At 43.9% G+C, this 19959-nt stretch overlaps 1 protein-coding gene across 1 annotated transcript in view; it reads right to left on the bottom strand.

Moving 5' to 3' along the window:
* The window catches only part of LOC130380606 (netrin receptor UNC5D-like), a 169252-nt gene extending 166708 nt beyond the window's left edge, over positions 1–2544 (bottom strand). The window contains exon 1 of the mRNA XM_056587850.1: positions 2442–2544. Within this exon, the coding sequence (XP_056443825.1) occupies positions 2442–2544 (103 nt within the window). The remainder of the gene's footprint in view (positions 1–2441) is intronic.
* Between the last annotated feature and the right edge of the window lie 17415 nt (positions 2545–19959).

Below are 19959 nucleotides of genomic sequence, written 5' to 3'. Positions count from 1 at the left end.
CGCTGCGATTCTACCAGAGGTGTGGCTTGGGCCGGGGCAGGGCCCCGGGGCCCTGGACGTCCGGGGGGGGGGGCCCGACGGTCGCCGCGCTGTGAAGGCAGCTTAAGATATCTATGAGTAATTGTAGAAAGGAACTGACTGGTTTATATAGACTCTCTTCTCTCATAACATCAGATTGGCTCATATATTTTCTCTTCCTCTTCCTTAATATATGTAATTTGGTTACAGTAGTAATATTTTGGCCATGAATAAAAAAGTATATACAATCGCACTCAGGCTACTTCATTTATTTCCAACATTTACAAAAGAATAGGGCCTGCTGGGAAATCAGTTCGACCAATCAACGTGATGTTTCTGATCATAGGCTACGTTAATGCTAGGGTTGTCTTCTTGAGAGTGAGTGTCTCCAACTCTAACATATTGTTAAAAGCTAAGCCATACCATTGCAATGTTTATCAAGCTAAAAAGTGGTGCTAAAAAACGTAAAGAGAAGAAAGACCTGGATGCGCGCAATTCGAAATGTTTGCACAGCGCTTTTCCTGTACCTCACCATACCAGTGACTGTAGCCACGGCAGAACGGTCAGTGCAATCTTGCCCCGAGGCCTAGCAGAACTATGCTACGCCACTGGATTCTACGCTTTTAAAAGGTTTGGTTTTGTAAGAATGTGCTTGGTTTTCAAGTAAAATCCCATCCATATTGGCGATATAACCACCGCATATGGACATATTTTGTTTGTGTGGTTTCTGTTTATAAAGTTAGAAACAGGTCTTGCTATGGTCTACCTGCTACCTGTGACTGCTCAGTCCCCTCTGAAAGTGTGGAAGTGGGGATGGAAATAGAGGACGGAGAGAGAAATGGGTTATTTTTCAATAATTATAGTTAGAATCCAGATAATGCGACCACCGCGCAATCTCAGACGGAAGAGCAACAACGTTGATACAGCCCCCCACACTATAGCCCCCCACAATAACCGTGCGCAGGGCTTTTTATCCGTGTGAAATGTCAGTTGAATCGAAGCTAGAGCAATACCCAGGAAGTGATATTTCCAATGAATAAAACATGGGTTTTCACAGGCTCTCTTTCTCTTCACCAAATCTCTGTTCCTCGCTCTCTCCCCCTTTCGCTCTCTCTCTCCCCCTTTCTCACTCACTCAATACGATCTCTCTCTCATCAAATAACTTGGTTTCTCCTTCCATCTGATTGGGAAATAAAAATATCCAGTACAGTCTTGTCATCTTCTTTCTGCAGTTTGCATTCTCTCGCTCTCCAGTCTTCTTTATTTATTATTTATTCTAGAACCTTTGTGCGTGGCGCATTTTAAAGAATTAAACCGTTCATCACCTCGTGGTTTAAGAACAACTGTAAATCGACTTAGGCACAACAAAGACGCGCCTCACTCAGGACATCACACAAACTGACCGGGGGAAAGGCCATCGCGTCTCCACACATTTCTAGAAGTAGTGTGGACTGTGGAATGTGTTTCTGACTGACATTCAAAATGAACCCAGAATCCCTTCTGGAGTTCATTTTAACGGTCCATTTAGCTGCCTGCAGGAGAACTCGTCTCAACAAGATGGAATAACAAGACGGTAATGGGCGATGCCACAAACTGTGATGGCATAAATAATGCTCTAAATTCTTCATGGCCATTTGGAGGTTAATGGGCAGTATCAGGTAAACACGCACTACACGTTCACGTAGCCTACATTACCGTCCAAGGAAAACAGCAGAAAACAATCGGCGTCACACAGCTACAGCTCGACAGATTTGTTTATCAGAAGTGGCTTTCGAGAGGATGGAAAACGAGTATTGAAATCAAGGGTCCCCAGATGACCAGGCAACGTGTCCAAACGCGTTCCTTTTAACGCACACACTGAAGTTTTGCCGTCAGGCGCAGTGCGAGGTGGAGGATGAGTCACAAATTACACAATTTGAATCGTATTGAGAACACTTGTCCGAAAAAGACGAACATTTAAAAAAATATGAAACAGGGGAGAGTAGCGTTTTAAACAGGACGGGACCAGGGACACAACGGTGGACATTGTTTTAGACCCAGAGCGTGTTGCGCCATCTGACTCCGGATGGTTTGGTCGTCATGTATTCGTGCCTTATTTAATTCAGGAATAAACAAGACAACACGTTCACACCAAACACAATGCCAGAACTTGTAGGGTGTATGGATGGCTTCGGTGCACCTTGCCCATACCACTAAACTTGTTCTCAATCCTGATCGGAAATGATGCTGAGCCATTCTGAGGAGGGAGCACGGTGCAGGCACCGCCGCGACGCGCGCTCCTCTCCTCCAGCCTCTCCAAAACATATCGAACAATGAATACAACATAATAAGGGTTCCAATATAACAGCCCCCCTCCCACACACACACATGCTTAAACACCCCCTGTAGCCTCCACACAGTCAATATGTAAACATTTCGCCTACCTCTCTTCGAGGTAGCCTGGACTCGCGAGGCGAAAAGCACGAGGATGCCACAGCTCAGGTAGCATCCTATGGAAATCCGTCCCATTATGGTCTGGAGCCCCATCGCATCGTGACTGCCCGCTCATGGGCTCTCTGAAGAAGGATTTGGTTTCGGGCGTTTTTTCGGCCTCCTCACCCGCATCCTCCTCTCGTCCTCCGCGCTGTCTCTCGCGCTGCCCGCCTCAGCCGAGGCAGGAGCAGCGCAGCGGCATCGCGGAGGATCGCAGTGCGGTCAGAACAAAATGAAAAGTCGCCTGGTGCCCCTCGGCTCTCGAGCTCAGCGTGCGCGGGTGAGAGCGAAGTAGGGGGGACAAAACACACCCACCCACAGAGGCGGGCAGTCAGAGAGAGAGAGAGAGAGAGAGAGAGAGAGAGAGAGAGAGAGAGAGAGAGAGAGAGAGAGAGAGAGAGAGAGAGAGAGAGAGAGAGAGAGCTCTCCATACCTTTACTGACAGGATAACGTGTGTGTCGTGTTGTTTGTGAGCGCGCGTCTGCGTACAGGGAGACAAATAATTGATCCAACAACGTCAGATGAGGAATAATCTTGGAGTTGCCAAGGTTTTATTTTAATCTCAACCATTGCAAAACAATTCTGATGAAAATATATCAAGCCTTTAATATGAGTTTGGTTATTCAGATAAAGGAAGTGAATAAATGTCAATAACGTGATGAGTCTTAAAGGTCCTGTTCAGAAGAATAAGACACAAACACAACACCTACACTCACACGATGTTGGACGGCACAAAGCTGGTATGGACTACACAGGGCGAACCATTAATTGGTTCTGATTGGACGTTACAGCAGAGAAGCACCTCATCCAACGTGGGAAAGCTCAGGTATCCCTTCAGGTGTGGACGCAGAGCGGGAAATCTCTCATAAAAACGCACAAAATCCAGTTTCCCCCTACCTTCCCGTAGTTTATCCCGTCACCAAAAAACAGGTCTCCGACTCCGCAGATATTGAGGGTGGAGGGGAGGGGCATGTCTCATGTGAAATGTAGCGCCATTCGTTTTCCTTGTAATGCTCACACACGACCTTCGGCCGCGCAATTACCCCCGCTGACCAGGAATCCAATGGTTAATTTCCCTGAGATCTTGTGAGGGATCGTTCGGTTGTCGGAGGTTAAGTATGCAATTATAATTCTAAAGGGGGCATAGCTGTGCTTAAAACATTTAGGATTGCCATGAGTCTAATTGACAGACCATGGACATTGACATTACTTTGGGTAAGTCACGACCGCTGTAATGGCCCTTTGTTAAACGCACAAGTGAACATGTGGTGGTTGACAGGGGCCACTCGCCATGAATTACCCTCTTACCCCTAACCGGTGAGAAAGCTGTTGCTTGAAAGTGTTTGTCCCGGCGACACTGCTAGCCTCGGCACTCGGCAGGTAATTAGTAGTAAATTGCAACACATTATAATCGAATAAATAAAAGAATTGACGCAGATGAAGTACTGTATTTATTCTCGTAGCTAATCAGTTCACGATTAGCTTTTCAAATTGCTCTTGTTTCTGTCAGTCAGAGCAAATTTCAACAACAATCCTGTCTTAAGTTTACATAACCACAAAATATATTTCAAGATAAAGTGGAACATTTGTGGCGTTGTTTAGAGGAGATGCTTAAAGAAGGAACTAGAGTCAGCCAGGCACAGTCAGTCAGAAATAGTAAATCAGGAGTAATCAGGTCGCCAACAGTCTGTCAGGAATAGTCAGCTATTTAGGACCAGTCAGCCAGGAACAGTCAAGCAGGAATAGTTAGGACCAGTCAGCCAGGAACAGTCAAGCAGGAATAGTTAGGACCAGTCAGGAACCATCAGTCAGAAACAGTCAACCAGGAATAGTTAGGACCAGTCAGCCAGGAACCGTCAGTCAGAAACAGTCAGTCAGGAACAGTCAGTTCCGGAGCAGTCAGCCAGTAACAATCAGGTCAGGAACAGTCAGGTCAGAAACAGTCAGTCAGGAACAGTCAGTTCCGGAGCAGTCAGCCAGGAACAATCGGTCAGGAACAGTCAACCAGGTACAGTCAGACAAGGGCAATCAATCCAGCATTTTATAGTCTACTTTATACCTTCCTTTAATCAACAAAAGCCAGGGCAGGAACAGCGTTTGGCCGTTATACCAACAGCCTGGTAATCAGTGACTGCACATTAAGCGTTTAAAAGCAGGAGGGCTCATGCAGGACACATTACCAGAGCCGGTACAGTCAAGACATTCACAGCCTGCTCAGACTGGTTCCCTGTAGAGCATCTGCTGCAAGTGAGACCTGCTTGCGTGCAACAACAATTACTCCTGGCCGACTGCATGAAAACACAGATTGCATGTGACTCAATCTTTTGAACCTCTGGCCAACATTTCACACACTCTAATGCATCAGATGTTGAACGAGGTCACATATAGGCTGAATAACAGGGCACGGCAGTGACAGGGCACAAGATGCACGAGTGAGCTTCCCCTTGCTCAGCAAAGTATTCATAACGCTGATGCTCATTGATGAAACCGAAAGCCTCCGATACATACGAGACCGGAGGCAAGGGCAGCCAAGTGGAGGACAACTACTTTTTGGGTAGAAAGAGTTTAGTATGACTTAGTATGATCTGTTAGGGAACTGTTAAACCGCAAAAGGGAATACAAGTGGGTTTGAAAACTGCTAGCCTATTTATTATTATGATATTTATATTGAAACTGTGAAGCTATAAAAGCGGTGTGTGTTCACACGTTACATATTTAGGATGCTGGTTTCCGGTGCCAAAACATACCTCTTTTAATTAGGTATTACAATGTTAAAAAGGGCCAATTAATATGATGTCAAAGACAGAGCAGTGTGCAACCGCTTTACTATCACGGGTGATTTTATAGGACTGCAGCCGCTTCATCCCCGAGCCTGATATTAAAGTTACTTTATGTCCAAATACCTCTGGGGGAGCTTTACTACATTTGCCACATGAAAAAGCATTTCAAGCAACACTTGTCAAAAAGGCAGTCTGGCCCTCAGGAGCGAGGCAGCAGTGTATTTGTTGTGTTCCAGCCCATAGAGCTTGAGGTTCACTGTAGGGTTTCAGAAGACACACCGTGACACAGATCCTCTGGTGACACACTTTTACATTTTAGGGGATTTTGCTGATGCCTTTATCCAAAGCGACTTGCAACTTTTCATTCACACATTTACACACCAACGGCGGAGTCAACCACGCAGGGCGAAAGGCAGCTCGTTTGGAGCAAGAAGGGTGAGGTGTCTTGCTCAGGGAGACCTCGACACTAACAGTCAACCTGCTCTACCTCCTGAGCTACTGTCGCCCCGAAACAGCTCCTCCTGTACGGCGGCTGAACGCAGGAGGGCACCAGCTAATGTAGTTTGTCTGGTTAAGGGGATTACGAAGCTAATGCGCTTTGATGTTCACAACTCCTTCTCATTTACACCCTAAAGCCACTATTCCACTGACTTGAGGCGAGAGCACCTCGATGCCTTCTGCTCACATGTTCATTGCAACCACTGAGGATGACCTGCATGTTGATTTATTTGAGATCGCTTCAATATAAGATAATAAACGTGTGAACGTAGATTCACTTGGGCAAACTCTCCTTTCTGTCAAGCAATAGACCCAGTGTGTTAATACTGGAGGGGTCTATGATGTGCATGTCCGCTAGGATACTTATAGCAGGGTTCTCTCCACACCAGCCTTTATTGGACTGTAAATTGCTATTTAGAGCACATCTTAAAGTAGAGCTTGCTGTTGAAGGCCGCACACCCAAAAGAAAAGATAGGCCTTGGGCCTTAATTGTACACACTCACCTTGACAAGATAACACAACGTATTTCTGCTCATGATAGAGCTGGAGCGGTGTTAAGCCACGGGCGCCATGCACAAATGTGACATCTCTGACCCTGTTAGGATGGTCATATGAAGGATATTCATAAAGAATAGTACCATATGAATGATATTCATATAGAAACTAATAATATATCCATATAGAAACTAGTACCTTATGTAGGAGACTAAATGCCTATTTGCTTTATTTAAGTTCATAACGATGACGTTTGGATTTTCATAAGTGAAATAATATAATAGTTAATTGTGTTAATTTCAATTACATAGAATTTTATTTTGAAATTCACTTGCAATATTTTTGGTGTATGCGCACATTTAGTTACTTCATTTTGAAACGTGAGAGGAACTTAATTCTGTTAACTACTGGTAACAGACTGTCAGGATAACAAGCGTGGAGCCACACAGTTTTTTGACCTCTCGCTCTCTTTCTATCTCTAATTATAACCTCATTGTGGAAAAGGATTTTTGCATTTTGCAATTGACAAGTAAACCTTTTAAACTTCACGTCGTGGTCCGTTGGATTATAGATGTGGATATTTGATGAGGTGTGCGTCGAAGGGAAAACAGAGCATCAAGCTGAAGCTTCACTAATTAGACCTATTGATCCTACACCTTATGAATAATATCCATATAGAAACTAGCACCATAGGAATGATATTCATATAGAAACTAGCAGGTGGGCCAAATTTATGATATTCTTATAGAAACTGATATGTTAGTGATGAAGAGAAACTTATTTTTAGGACACATCGGCCGGCGAAATATTTGATTTAATATTAGAGCATTATCATGGGAAAGAACAGGCAGCAAAGTTACAAAGGATACATTCAGTGAGACAATGGTTGAACAAGATTCTTATAAGGAAACGTTTGCATTGTGGGTAGGGAATATACAGTTAACAAAGGTAAGTGGGTGTGACCATTCTGGAGCCTTTAGGATTGGCGGGAGAGGCCAAGTTAAAATGCAATACGGGGAAAGTGGACATGTCGGCAACTCTATACGACAGGGGTGCAATAAAGTTAAACTATCTCTACACAACAAAGAAGTCAGTCGATTGTCCTGGCTTCAATATCAGACTCAGTGGCTCCAGTAGGAATGCAAATATGAACTATCTTAACCTATATTAGTTAGAGATAGGAAGGGTGGTATCTTAAGGTCCAAGGAGAATGTGAACAGTTCCTTTTAGATTGACTAGTAATTGTATATAGGTTAATGTAAGGTTTATAAATGCATATTATAGTTATGATCAATATTTCCACGAGAGTTAGACAGTTTAGACGGTCTGAAATTAATTTAGAAATAGGTAATACTAGTAAGGTGTCTAAGCAGACAAAGGGAGGTCTGGCATATTATAACTGAAGGCTAATAGATGAAACCAGTGATCCCAAAAAGCAAAGCGATATTGATCATCACACACACACACACACACACACACACACACACACACACACACACACACACACACACACACACACACACAAATGTTATTAGCCAATTAAACACATTGGGCCAATTGCTCTGTCAGTTAGCATTGCTGCGCTTTAAAACCGTACTCCTTAAAATTGAGGTTTTGGAGTTTCACATGCAGCTGCGTACGAGGTTGAACGTGAGTGCCGTGTAACGACTCGTACAGGATCAGCTGATTCCTAGCTGACTCTGTTTAAACTGATTGGAAACCGGAAGTACTCTGATTTCTAGTATACCCCAGCGGGTGCAGTCTTGCATTTTGTGCTAATTACCAACAAAAACTTAATGGGAATGTAAAGTAAACTTTAATATAATAAAACTATAATAAAAAAAACGCTATTAATGTTGACATATTATGAAATGGTCTAGGCTACTTTTTGTGGAAATCTGAGTCTGGAATCTGCCCTCACCTACGTCAATCAATTACTTGTCATTGTTTTCTCTTAATGTGTGAATGCAAACGTGATTACTTAATTAATTGAAGACGAACTAATAGGCCTATGCGAGTAATTAGGGTAATGTCACGCCTTTCAATTCTCGGAGAAGGAGAGTTAGGATCGATGTGCCACTATGCCGACGGTTCAATAGCCGCGTTTACATGGCACATCTGATCCGCATAGATTTCTATGCGGAATAGATCTGTCCCTAAAATGTGATCCGAATGTACTGTATACATGGCAGTAACAAAAGTGTCCGCTATGTCTCTCGTGCCTACCTGACACATCTCTGGACCGGCGGCCACATAATGGACGTCTTATCACTATTTGGCATTGTGAATTTGATTTTAATGAAAGCACAGCAGGAGAGAGCTTTTCTCTGCCTGCTCCTTCAATTAAGAAGGAGGACAGCACAGCTATGTCAATTTCTCGTCTGATCTTTATATTTACCCCCAACTCCAAGAGGACATTTGTCTCCTCGAAGGTCCAATTGCAAACTACTGCAGCTGCCATCTCTCTAAGTTAAGAAGTATTTTAACGTTCAGCCTGCAAAAGTACTAGTAGTAGCCTACTAATTTACAGTTATCTCGGACGCGCGCGGACACTACAATACGCAAACACGTCATTAATAAACACCCATGTCCCATGGCGTAGCAACCGGACACGCTTACCGGACTACTTACGGAGCGGTAACAAAGACGTGAATCAGGCAATAAATCCACTTTCCTTGACAGCGGTCAAGTTCGGTGTGCATAAAAAAATACCGACAGAGCTCAGTGGACCAATTGCAAACTACTGCAGCTGCTCTAAGTCAAACCCCAATCTATTCGGAATAAGTGTATCCATGTCGATTAAAACGGACTACAACACCTCTTCTATTCCGCATAGAAATCTATGCGGAATATCAGTTGTGCCCATGTAAACGCGGCTAATGTTACGAAAACGGAACCCATGGTTCCGAAGGGCCGTTTTTCCGATAACTCAAACAAGAGGCGCATCAGGCCGACGGTTCAAATATGCCGAATAGGCCTAGATATAAAGAGCTCGCTCTCTCTCTCTCTCTCTCTCTCTCTCTCTCTCTCTCTCTCTCTCTCTCTCTCTCTCTCTCTCTCTCTCTCTCTCTCTCTCTCTCTCTCTCTCTCTCTCTCTCTCGCACGCATGCGTCCTACAACCTAGGCCTACATATGACGTTCACGATGAATATTTGAGAACAATGTGACAAGAGAGAGAGAGTGCGAGCAATACAACTCTTTATATGTAGGCCTATTCGGCATATTGAACCGTCGGCCTAATGCGCCTCCTTTTTGAAAAGTCGGACAAACGGCCCTTCGGCCCAATGGGTTCAGTTTTCGTAATATTGAACCGTCGGCATAGTGGCATGTCGATCTAATGGGAAATATTTCGGACCATTGAGACGTCGGAACAATGAGGCGTTGGAATTACAGGCAGGCCCCGTTAGTATCATTCCGATGAAATTGTCGCAGATAGAGAACTACAACTAGGAGCAAAAATGATATTTGCTGCACTGCATTCGAGGTGTTGCGGACACGGTGGAAAATCCAAGATCAAAATTCAGTACAAATAATCTGTTCTTTGTAGAAGTTTAGTTGGCCACTTTAAGCAACTCCTATATTGTAGCCTGTATTGTACTGAAGGCCTATCTGGTGTTATAAGTTTAAATGTATCATACCTATTAATAATAATTCATAAAACTAATTGTGTGTGTGTGACGGTTATTATGTAGCCTTGATTCATCCTGCAAACTGGTTTAGTCTCCTCTAAAACCAAGTCAGTTTTGAGATTAGACTAACACGAACACAATACACTCTCTAGTGTCTAATGTGCATTTCTCTGAAGACACAGCAATTGAGGTCAAGGTAAAACGCAGCTAGAGGTTAAACCACAAGTACACATGACACAGCAATGGAGCTTAAGACGTCACGTGACTTCTTGAGTTTAAAACCGTGTTTAACTCTAAAAAGTGGCTAAACTAGCGACAGAGCAATTGCCCTATTCACTCCACAATTCAATGCCATGCATATACACACACGATACACTTGTTGACCTATCAAAAACACCAGAGCGATCTGGCGATGAGAAGCACGATTCTTTGAACACAACGTTGTTATACGACAACCCGACCACTCCTGTCTTCATCTAGGTCCACTGGCCCTGTGATGGACAGATGGATTGATTAAGTCCATTTCATCTCTGAGGAGTTATCACAGAGCCCAGGTCATCCATAAAGGCAGATGAGGTAATCCTGATCAATACACGTCAGATGTATTCAGCCGCTTGTGTGCCGTGTTCTGAATGGTACCCCCCCTCCCCCCTTACGTTTTGGACGCTTCCTTTTTTAATTGACTGTTTGTAGTGATTGTTTATGATTGACATCTCATTATAAAAAACGATAAAATAAAGAAAATACGTTGAGTGGCAGCCTTGGCCGCCTGTCTGAGACGTTATGTTCCTGCGTTAGTTGCTGCAGCTTCAGGACCGCTGTCGTAGGACCGCATTTATAAGATGCATTTCTAAGACCCTGTTTATTTGTTTTCTTTCAAGACCATTAAAGTGAGCTACTTACTTTGGCATGCTAATGTTACCTTTGCTGGCAAATTCGACAGAACCACCAGAATGTGTAATGGTATACAATTAAAACTGTCATTTATCTGGTCCATGTGCGCAGGCAAGTTAGGATAGATACGGTTAGGTTAAGGCGTTTGGTTAGACATTAGGCTAGAGATGGCTAAGTTTAGGGTTTAGACTAAGGTTTATGGAAGTTACTCGTATGTAGTTCCTCTTCAGGTTATGATCTAAGAGGCTAGTTCACCGCCATGTTTTGTATTTTGAGAAGTTCCGATATAGTTTTGTTTGTCAAAATGTCTTCAGGAGATAATAATGTCTTCAGGACATAACATTAATAAGTTGGGCCATAAACTACATTTCTTATGGCCCATGGTCAAGATATGCCATAGAAATATAAAATGACCTCAAACATTGGAGAGGTGTTCAATGTTTATGACTCCCTATGGAGCAAAAGTGTGTACTTGGTTCTCGAACAAAGACAAGGCATTTCCTTCTCTGAGTAAATGACTCTCCAATTCAATGACTTTTCAATTTGTCCCTGTGTGTAAAACAATGCACGTACACACCACACACAAATAGGAGGAAGAGAACAGTAAAAATAAGAATAACATGAAACACACACACACCTCCTTTTGCCTGGCCCCCATTGGGGCTCAGAGTCAGCTGTACGATGAATTCTCTGAGTTTAACTCGGCATCTCTCTCCTCCTCCAGCTCCTCTTTGGAGGACCCTCTAGGCATGGCCCCTGGGGGCCTACGCCCTGCTAGTTTGTTGTGATCTTCGGGTCCCGCTCAAACAGGCGAAAGGGGAATTAATCGCTTGTCGTTCGTGCATTGAGGTGAGAATCCCAAATCAGGGAAGGTGTGTGAGCCGTGCCGGCAGAGACCTTCCTTTGGCCACCACTAGCGCACCAATCCAACGTGTTAATTGGTTGACAATACAGAAAACCCTCTAAAGCAGAGTATGGCCTGGGTTTGGTATCCACGCACAGACAAGGGGGGACAAAAATGTTTTTGATATTTTAATATTGCAGAGATGTGGAGAGGAATGGCAAGGCAGTATTGTCAACTGCTGTGTTTTTTCAAAGGTGAAGCAGACATAATATACAAGACATAGATATAACAAAAATGTGTAAAACTAATAATAATCCTACATCCTGCAGCAACCTTCCTTTTTAATATATGAATGAAAAAAGGAAGCATCTATGAAAAATAAGTACTGTGACTAATTACAATCAGGAAAATGATCAAATATCTCTCTAGCAATCATTTTCTTTTTGTATATAATTGTATTCTGGCACATTCTTCTCCACTGTTGGCGCAACAATGATGGCACAGCTATTTGCCTCTGGATGAAATTATTTATTATATATTATTATATTATATAACTGATCAATATGAGGAATGCTACAAACATGCAGTGATGCCAGTACTGGCCTCGGACCACTTTTTTCAGTAACGAGTAATCTAACGCGTTACTATTTCCAAACCAGTAATCAGATTAAAATTACTCATCAAAGTCACTGTGCGTTACTATTTTTTTACCGGATCATCGATTGGCGTTGAGAGCGATGGGGTGGTGTGTGTGTGTCTGTCTTTCTGTCTGCATGTTTGTGTGAGAGTGCGTGTACATGTGAAGCGTAAGTCTCCAAAGACTTCAATCTATCAGAGGCGAGTGTCGACCTTGACTCTCCAGAGTCCGCGCCACCAGTTGTTATTAGTCGGGCGGTGCTGCGTTTGTGTGTGTCACCCTGGAGCGACGGCAGCTGAGAGAGCGCGTGGGAGCCTCTACGTTATCGCCAGAGAACTAAACCCACGGGGAGGTCCGAGCATCTCGAGCGCTAGAACGCGCTGTTTACGTCACGCACCTGGAGATGCGTCTGGTTATCGCCCCGTAAAGCGCGTGGTGATATTTTGTCTACGCATGGCGTAAGCGGTCGAAAGACGTGTGTCGGTGTGTGCACCCAGGGCCGTAGCACCAAATGCTGGGCCCCGTATACAAGAGGTACTGATGGGCACCCCCCGAATTCCGCCTACCAGCCCCTTGCGCATAACTGTTGGGGGGGGGGGGGGGTATTGGCAAAACCGGTTGTAATTTTTTATTTTGAGGCGTCAGGGGGTGTTGTCGCAGCTAAATGTAAGGGTTAGGCTTAGGGTCAATATAAATGTAAGTAATAAAATAACTAGTAATCTAACTTAGTTACTTTTAAAATCAAGTAATCTGTATAGTAACTAAATTACTATTTTAAGGAGTAACTAGTAATCAGTAATCGGATTACTCTTTCAAGGTTACTGTGGCAACACTGCAAACATGTACGCGATCCCCGCGATTCCTGAAACGCGATCCCAGCCTCTCTCTAATTGGTTGCTCCCCTCTCGCCCCACCATATGTGAATTGAACTACTCTGCGTGAAGTCCCATGAGCTTCGGTAAGGAGAAGACTACAGCGGGGCTACGGAATGAAACCATTGGCAGGTTGTTGCAGCAACCTATTAAGGGATGGGTTGAGTGATCCATCATCACACCCTGAACCACTCCAAAGAGATTGTTCTGCATGCGCCGTTGTTAGTGAAATGTTTCCTATGAGTCAATTGTACTGCCACAGGTTTTAAAATACTGCCTTTTTAATCAAAACAAGGTGATTTATGTGAGTTTTCAGCACCTGTCAAATGTAAAAACGAGTATAAACTTTGCGACTAGTGCTGTGTGCCAATGTGCCGATCTGCTGGTGTGTTTCTTCAAATGGATGTAGCCTCCCAACAACATCCGTCAACATTGATGGTAATGAATTATTGTATTTCATTATCACTAGAACTTTAGATCAAGATACTCCAAGTAGATATAGAAAAACAGAAACTCCCATCAGAAAGGCACTGGGTCCGATCCCAAATCCCCTGTCTGCTACTTTTTGATGTGTCACATTCACTTTTGATTAAATACTTAAATATTAAATAGGTACTGACCCAGCAAAGTATATTTTTTGTAAAAATATTTTCAAAACCTGTCAAAGTATTCAAACAAACCACTAAATGTTAACAAATAAGATAAGACTTCAACAGAAACAGTAACGCCTATATTCAAAGCATTGGCAAGGACTCATGTGTTTCATTAATCGGCAGGTTATGTGTTACATAACGTTGTTGTTGTGAGTATTCAATTATTATATTATCAAGGTTTTCTTCTGCAATTCCATTTTCATTTCCAAGCCAAACATGCAATAAATAATGGAAATTATATTCATTAGAAATTGTTTACTCAGAACCGCAGAAGCTGTGAGGTTAATTGAAGGCATCACTTGACAGCATTAACATGTGCCAGATGCTATATCAGACTCTTTGGGATGCAGAACAGCAACAAGGTAAAAAGTAATAGAATAGAGTAATAGAATAAAACTGGTATCTTCATTGACTGCATTGGAACCTCATATTTACCTCAGGGGGGCATTTGCGAGCTGAACCCACAAAGTTGAACTTTAGACAAAACATTTCCATATACCGTAGGTCAAAAGCATTTATAGGTCAAAAACATCTTCTGATTCTTAACAATTGAACATTGTGTGTGCAAACATAGAGTAAACTGTTCTTATAATATTCCAGGTGCAAAGGTCATAAATACAGCTAAAGTCGTACCAAATCACGCTTTAACACCTCTTTTGTTTTAGCTTATCATAACCAGACTAGCTTAGATAATAAGACAACACTAGTTAAATCAGAGGGTGCCTGCAAAGGGTTTGAAACCAGAACCAACTGCGCTTTCATGACTAGTGTCTCCAGATCCTACGGATATCTGCCCCAACGCAGTGATGCAGCCCTTGTGATCTCCCTGCTTGCTACCGGAGCCCACACACGTCTCTAGTCGCTTCCATTGTGATCACCTTCAAGCCACCTATTACAGGGGGCCTTTGGTGTAGGTGTGTGTGTGTGTGTGTGTGTGTGTGTGCGTGCGCGTCTCTCTCTCTATAGTGGCACATCTAGGCCTGAACTCTCTACCTCTCGTAATGAGACGCCTGTTCTTATATTCCCTAAAGCCTTCCCTGCTTAATCTTACACCTTTTTTTTTTATTAAATACTATACTAATATTAGATGTTAGTGTGAAGTAATAAAGCAGGCAGCTGAATTATGCGCGTCCAGTATGCATTATTAAGCTCATCAAAAGTTAATTTATAGTCATAGGTAAAGTTGTAAAGCCTCGGTTTAGCATAGCTATTCTCCTGATGGCTAATCTATTCTTCCTCCCAACTGTAGACCTGTTAGGTTGAATGCACATACACAACATAGCGATGTTGTTATACTGTGCAGGTGTTGTGCTCCTGCATGTTGCGAGGCCGTTTAGTGTTTACAATGTGCTCTAGCAGTTGGTTGCACCAGCAGAACGTAAAGCCGTTCATACGTTCGGGTGTAAAGTTTGCCTTAACCCTAGGCTCGACGTAGCTGGTTTCAAACTAAAAGGTGTTCTAAATGTTGGTTGCACCACCATAACTTAAGTTTAAGGCCGTTTCTCAATTCCTAGCACGCGTGCTACGGACTCGATGACTTGCAAGCACGTACTTGGCAAGTCTGTACTTCAAGCACAGACTTGCGAGCATGCGAGTACGTACGTACCTGCAATTGGAACAGCAGCGGACTCGATGACGTCACCACCTCTGCTCGTCCGTTAACTGTGCTACGGCCTCATTTAGGCATATACTACTGAACAATATAAACAAATGATATAAAACAAAATCCCAGCCTCTTTCATTTTCAAATAGTATGTAAATATTCTGAATGAATAAAAATTGAAAAGATATGCGTGTCCTGTCATGTGTATGAGCTATACACGCACGACTTTATATATATATATATTATCTTATATTATTATTATATTATATATTTATATAAATATATATATAAGTTAAGAGTAACTTAAGCTACAATTGTGCGTCTTCTCCATATTGTCCGCCATATACTGCTGCGAGTGCGAAATGCATCCTGGGATTTATAGGGGTTGCAAGTACACACGAGCCACCTCCGATGCATGCTCGGTGAAACGGCGAGATCGAGTACGCATCAAGAACACTTCCGGGTTTTACGACAGTACTCGCTTGATGCGTGCTTCGAATTGGAACAGTGCTCGGGCAACGACTGATGACGTTTCACAAGTCCACGAGCACGCACAAGTACGCGAATTGAGAAACTGCCTAAACTAAGTTATTACTAGTAGTGCGTAAATTGTACCAGTGTCGCATTTAATGACGTTTACATAATTTCAAGCCAAACATTGACAGCCAACAATGTAAACAGGAAGTACCGACAAGTTTCCACCTTATCCGAGTGAAGACGCGTTAGCACCCAAATTAGGGGGCCTGCCCGTAATTCGACACCTCATTGTTCCGACGTCTCAATGGTCCGAAATATTTCCCATTGGATCGACATGCCACTATGCCAACGGTTCAATGTTACGAAAACGGAACCCATTGGTCCGAAGGGCCGTTTGTCTGACTTTTCAAAAAGGAGTCGCTTTAGGCCGACGGTTCAATATGCCGAATAGGCCTACATAAAGAGTTTTATACCTCACTCTCTCTATATATATATATATATATATATTGAGAGAGAGAGAGGTATAAAACTCTTTAGATGTAGGCCTATTCGGCATATTGAACCGTCGGCCTATAATGCGCCTCTTGTTTGACTTATCGGACAAACGGCCCTTCGGAACAATGGGTTCCGTTTTCGTAACATTGAACCGTCGGCATAGTGGCATGTCGATCTAATGGGAAATATTTTGGACCATTGAGACGTCGGAACAATGAAGCGTCGGAATTACAGCTTGGCACCCAAATTAGAGGGCAAACCAAAACAGTTTGACAGTCATTTATTCTCTAAAATTGACTTGGGGGGTGTAGGCGTGAGGTTAAGCTATTCGATGGCGGATTTTATAATAAATTGCAGCTCATTGCAGCTTTGTATGCTATTTGTTGTGTGAGTGTCGTGAGTTTTGGTCTGAGTTAGCCTCTACCTGGCTATGTATTTCATGGAATAGCTCTAGAATATTGGTTTGTACGTGGGCTGGATTTCTTCTTTTTTTTTATCTCTCGAAATCGCACACATAAATGGACATCAGACAGATGAAATGGATCGATACGCTCACGGACAATCCGTTCCTGACGCAAACCGCGTTGAAATTCCTCTTCCCATTGCTCAAAAGGAATATCCATCTTTTGTATTTAAATCTTTTAACGTATTTACCGATCTTTATCGTTAGAATGGAACTTACACCAGCTAGAGGGGAGGTGTAAAATATAAGTTATAAGTGTTACGTTGAAACTATCTGCTTGGTGCAACTGCTATTTTTTTAGTAGAAGTGTAAAGTCGAACGTTTGGGCAATTTACATACCCCGTGGCCTAAGTGGGACCTTACCGTCTGCTGGTGCAACCAGCTGCAGGTATGGAGAACACAAAAAGGAGCTTGAAATAAAGAGCTGTTAGAGAGCACCAATGGCTGGCTGAGACCGAGCCCAATTTAAAAGGAGGCAGCAGTACCGTTTATTCATGAATCTCTTCTGCTTGTAAACCCAGAGCAATGCTGCTGAATATATTACAGGGAAGATTTGAACAACATGCCTTTGATTTTCCTTTGCTCTTTGAAACAACATAATGGACAACATAAATGCAGCACACCTACAATGTCGACAGTATGGGGACACTGTGAGAGAGTTTCCTTGATGCACATGGTTGTTGGTAAAAAGCATGTTTACTTAAAAACAAACAAAACCACAACAGTTGATTCACTTGCACAACTCAAGCCTCCCTCCAGTCTAGAACTCTTGTCCTCTTAAGGGGCACCGGAATGGGTGTGGCTCAATTAGCCTATGAGCCACAGCCGCAGACCATTACAGGGCTACCAGCCAGACAGGAACACGTGACTCTTTTAAAACATGTTAAACACAGTGAAGATGCCCTTCACATCTTCACAGACACGCATGATAAGAATGGACCTACAGGTATGGCAGAGAGTTTTGCATTTTGTGTGTTCTTAACATGAAGTTGTTGGACTACTCTGCAGCGTTAGATATATATTTTTCAGCTAAAATTAGCCCTCCACGGATGATTCAGCTTTATGTCAGTTTGATATGATTGTTGAAGCTTTCCTAACAAAATTCATTGTGTCAATAAAATGTTTACGATGATCTTCTCAAAAAGGTGCCTATTAAAGTGCATTAAAGCCAAGGCTTAAATGCCTTATATAAGCGATAACGTTTTACATTCTTATATTTTCCATGCATATTTTATTCATCTCTTCCATCCAAGATATAACCATGATGCGTCTTCTGCATTATTCAGTTCTTATTTTCTTGCAGTAACTTACCACTTGTCATAAATGTTGCACCGGCCTCAGCGGCCCCCTGCTGTTCGGTCAGGGTCAGGCTGGACATCAAACCCAGCGGGTGGTAAACGCACAACAAGTATATGTCACAGCCACAACACACATGTCTGATTAAAACAACCTTGTGTTAACTTGACACATCTTGAAACATTAATGCGCGGTGCACATTACACAGGAGAACTCTAATGGATTTTGCTGTCGCCACTAAAAGCATGTCACACGTGTCAACCAATCAACATCAGCGCCCTGATTGCACTTCACCACCCCGGGTATGAATTGAGAACCCACTGTCACCTGTCTACAGCCTTCTTCCGCACGCTAACACTTAGAACAGATCATTACCCCGCAACCCCCGCTCATCCCAGTTCATCAGCACGACGATGCAGTGTCTGGGAGAGATTGCTGTCAGGCCGGGGCGTTGGCGTGACCCTCCGCCACGCGGGTGGAGGACGGCTGAGCCCTGCAGAGGAAGCCCAATTACCGGCGTTCCAGGGATCACCATCCATCAGGCCGGGAGGACGGGATGCAGACACGTGTTAGGGACTGCCGCGGCCCCCGGCACACGGCGGCACAGGGATCATGTGCCAAGCCAGTACCTTTTGTGGCACCGGGGGACGGCAGTGAGAGGCGCCCGTCTTTTACACCGTTTACACCGAGACCAGGAAGTCGCACCCCCCCCCTTACCCTGCATGCTACCCAGTGTGTCGCTGCGAACAACGTCAGACCGCTCCGTCTGTTCCTCTGTTCCTCTCTTCCAACCTCAAGGTGGGAGGGGGGGGGCTTCAGGGCGGCTGTCCAGGCAGACCCCTTCAGGCCCCACGGAGGACGGAGGCTAAACGGAACCATCGGAAGAAAGAGAAAGGGCCAGACTCGGTGTCCCTCTTCCACACCGACGATGAGGCATCCCGTCTCTTTCGTGATTGGACACAGCGCCGGTGTCGGCCCCACACTGGGGCCCCGACCAGCAGGAGCCGCTGAGAGCACAGACGACTTGGATCTCCTGACTTAAAGCTCTCAAACCCTCAACCACTTAGCAAACACACTGAGCGGGAAATGTGCAATTAATTGGAGTGGAGTTTGAAAGAGGCGGCCTGCAGGGAACTACAAATATCTGTTTCTTCTGCACGCATTCCCCTCCTCCCGCCTCGCCTGAGCACCACAGACAGCGCTGGGACAACACTCGTTATCAGGACTATTTCCTTAGACCAATTACAGGGAGAACAGTGATGTCATCAGGTTGCCACGACCACCAGTTAAGTGTGTCGCTGGGAGCCCATTATGGTGGCTTACTTTGAACAAGCTGTTTGGGATGGTATCGTTAGGGGGTATGCTATATCATAAATGGTATAACATTATTGAGGTTTATTGCAAATGGTTAACGGCTGCCGTACTGGAAATACCTGCCGCTTTCCATTTGGTGCAGGGCCCGGGTAAATAAAGCGAATGCCACATGTCTACCGCGTGTGTGCGGTGAAACAAACGTAGCGCCGCAGAGTTTGGTCTGACCTGCGGTTAGACCACCCCCTGAGGCCCATTTGATGGCCCCTTGGTGTGTGTGTGTGTGTGTGTGTGTGTGTGTGTGTGTGTGTGTGTGTGTGTGTGTGTGTGTGTGTGTGTGTGTGTGTGTGGAGCACTAGAGGAGTGATTTCCAGAAATATGTACTTATACTTCTTGGGCTACGTTGTGTGTCGTTCCTAAAGGAAACACAGGGGTAGCATATATAATATATGTAACATTAGAGGGTCCAGGTTTGAGCCATGCTTCATTCTGGTGTGAAAAAACAGATTTTAATTTTTTTTT

Source organism: Gadus chalcogrammus, chromosome 4 (genome assembly GCF_026213295.1).
Source record: "Gadus chalcogrammus isolate NIFS_2021 chromosome 4, NIFS_Gcha_1.0, whole genome shotgun sequence".
Classification (NCBI taxonomy): domain Eukaryota; kingdom Metazoa; phylum Chordata; class Actinopteri; order Gadiformes; family Gadidae; genus Gadus; species Gadus chalcogrammus.
Note: the sequence above shows the minus strand (reverse complement) of the source record. Positions and strands in the feature narration are given on the sequence as shown.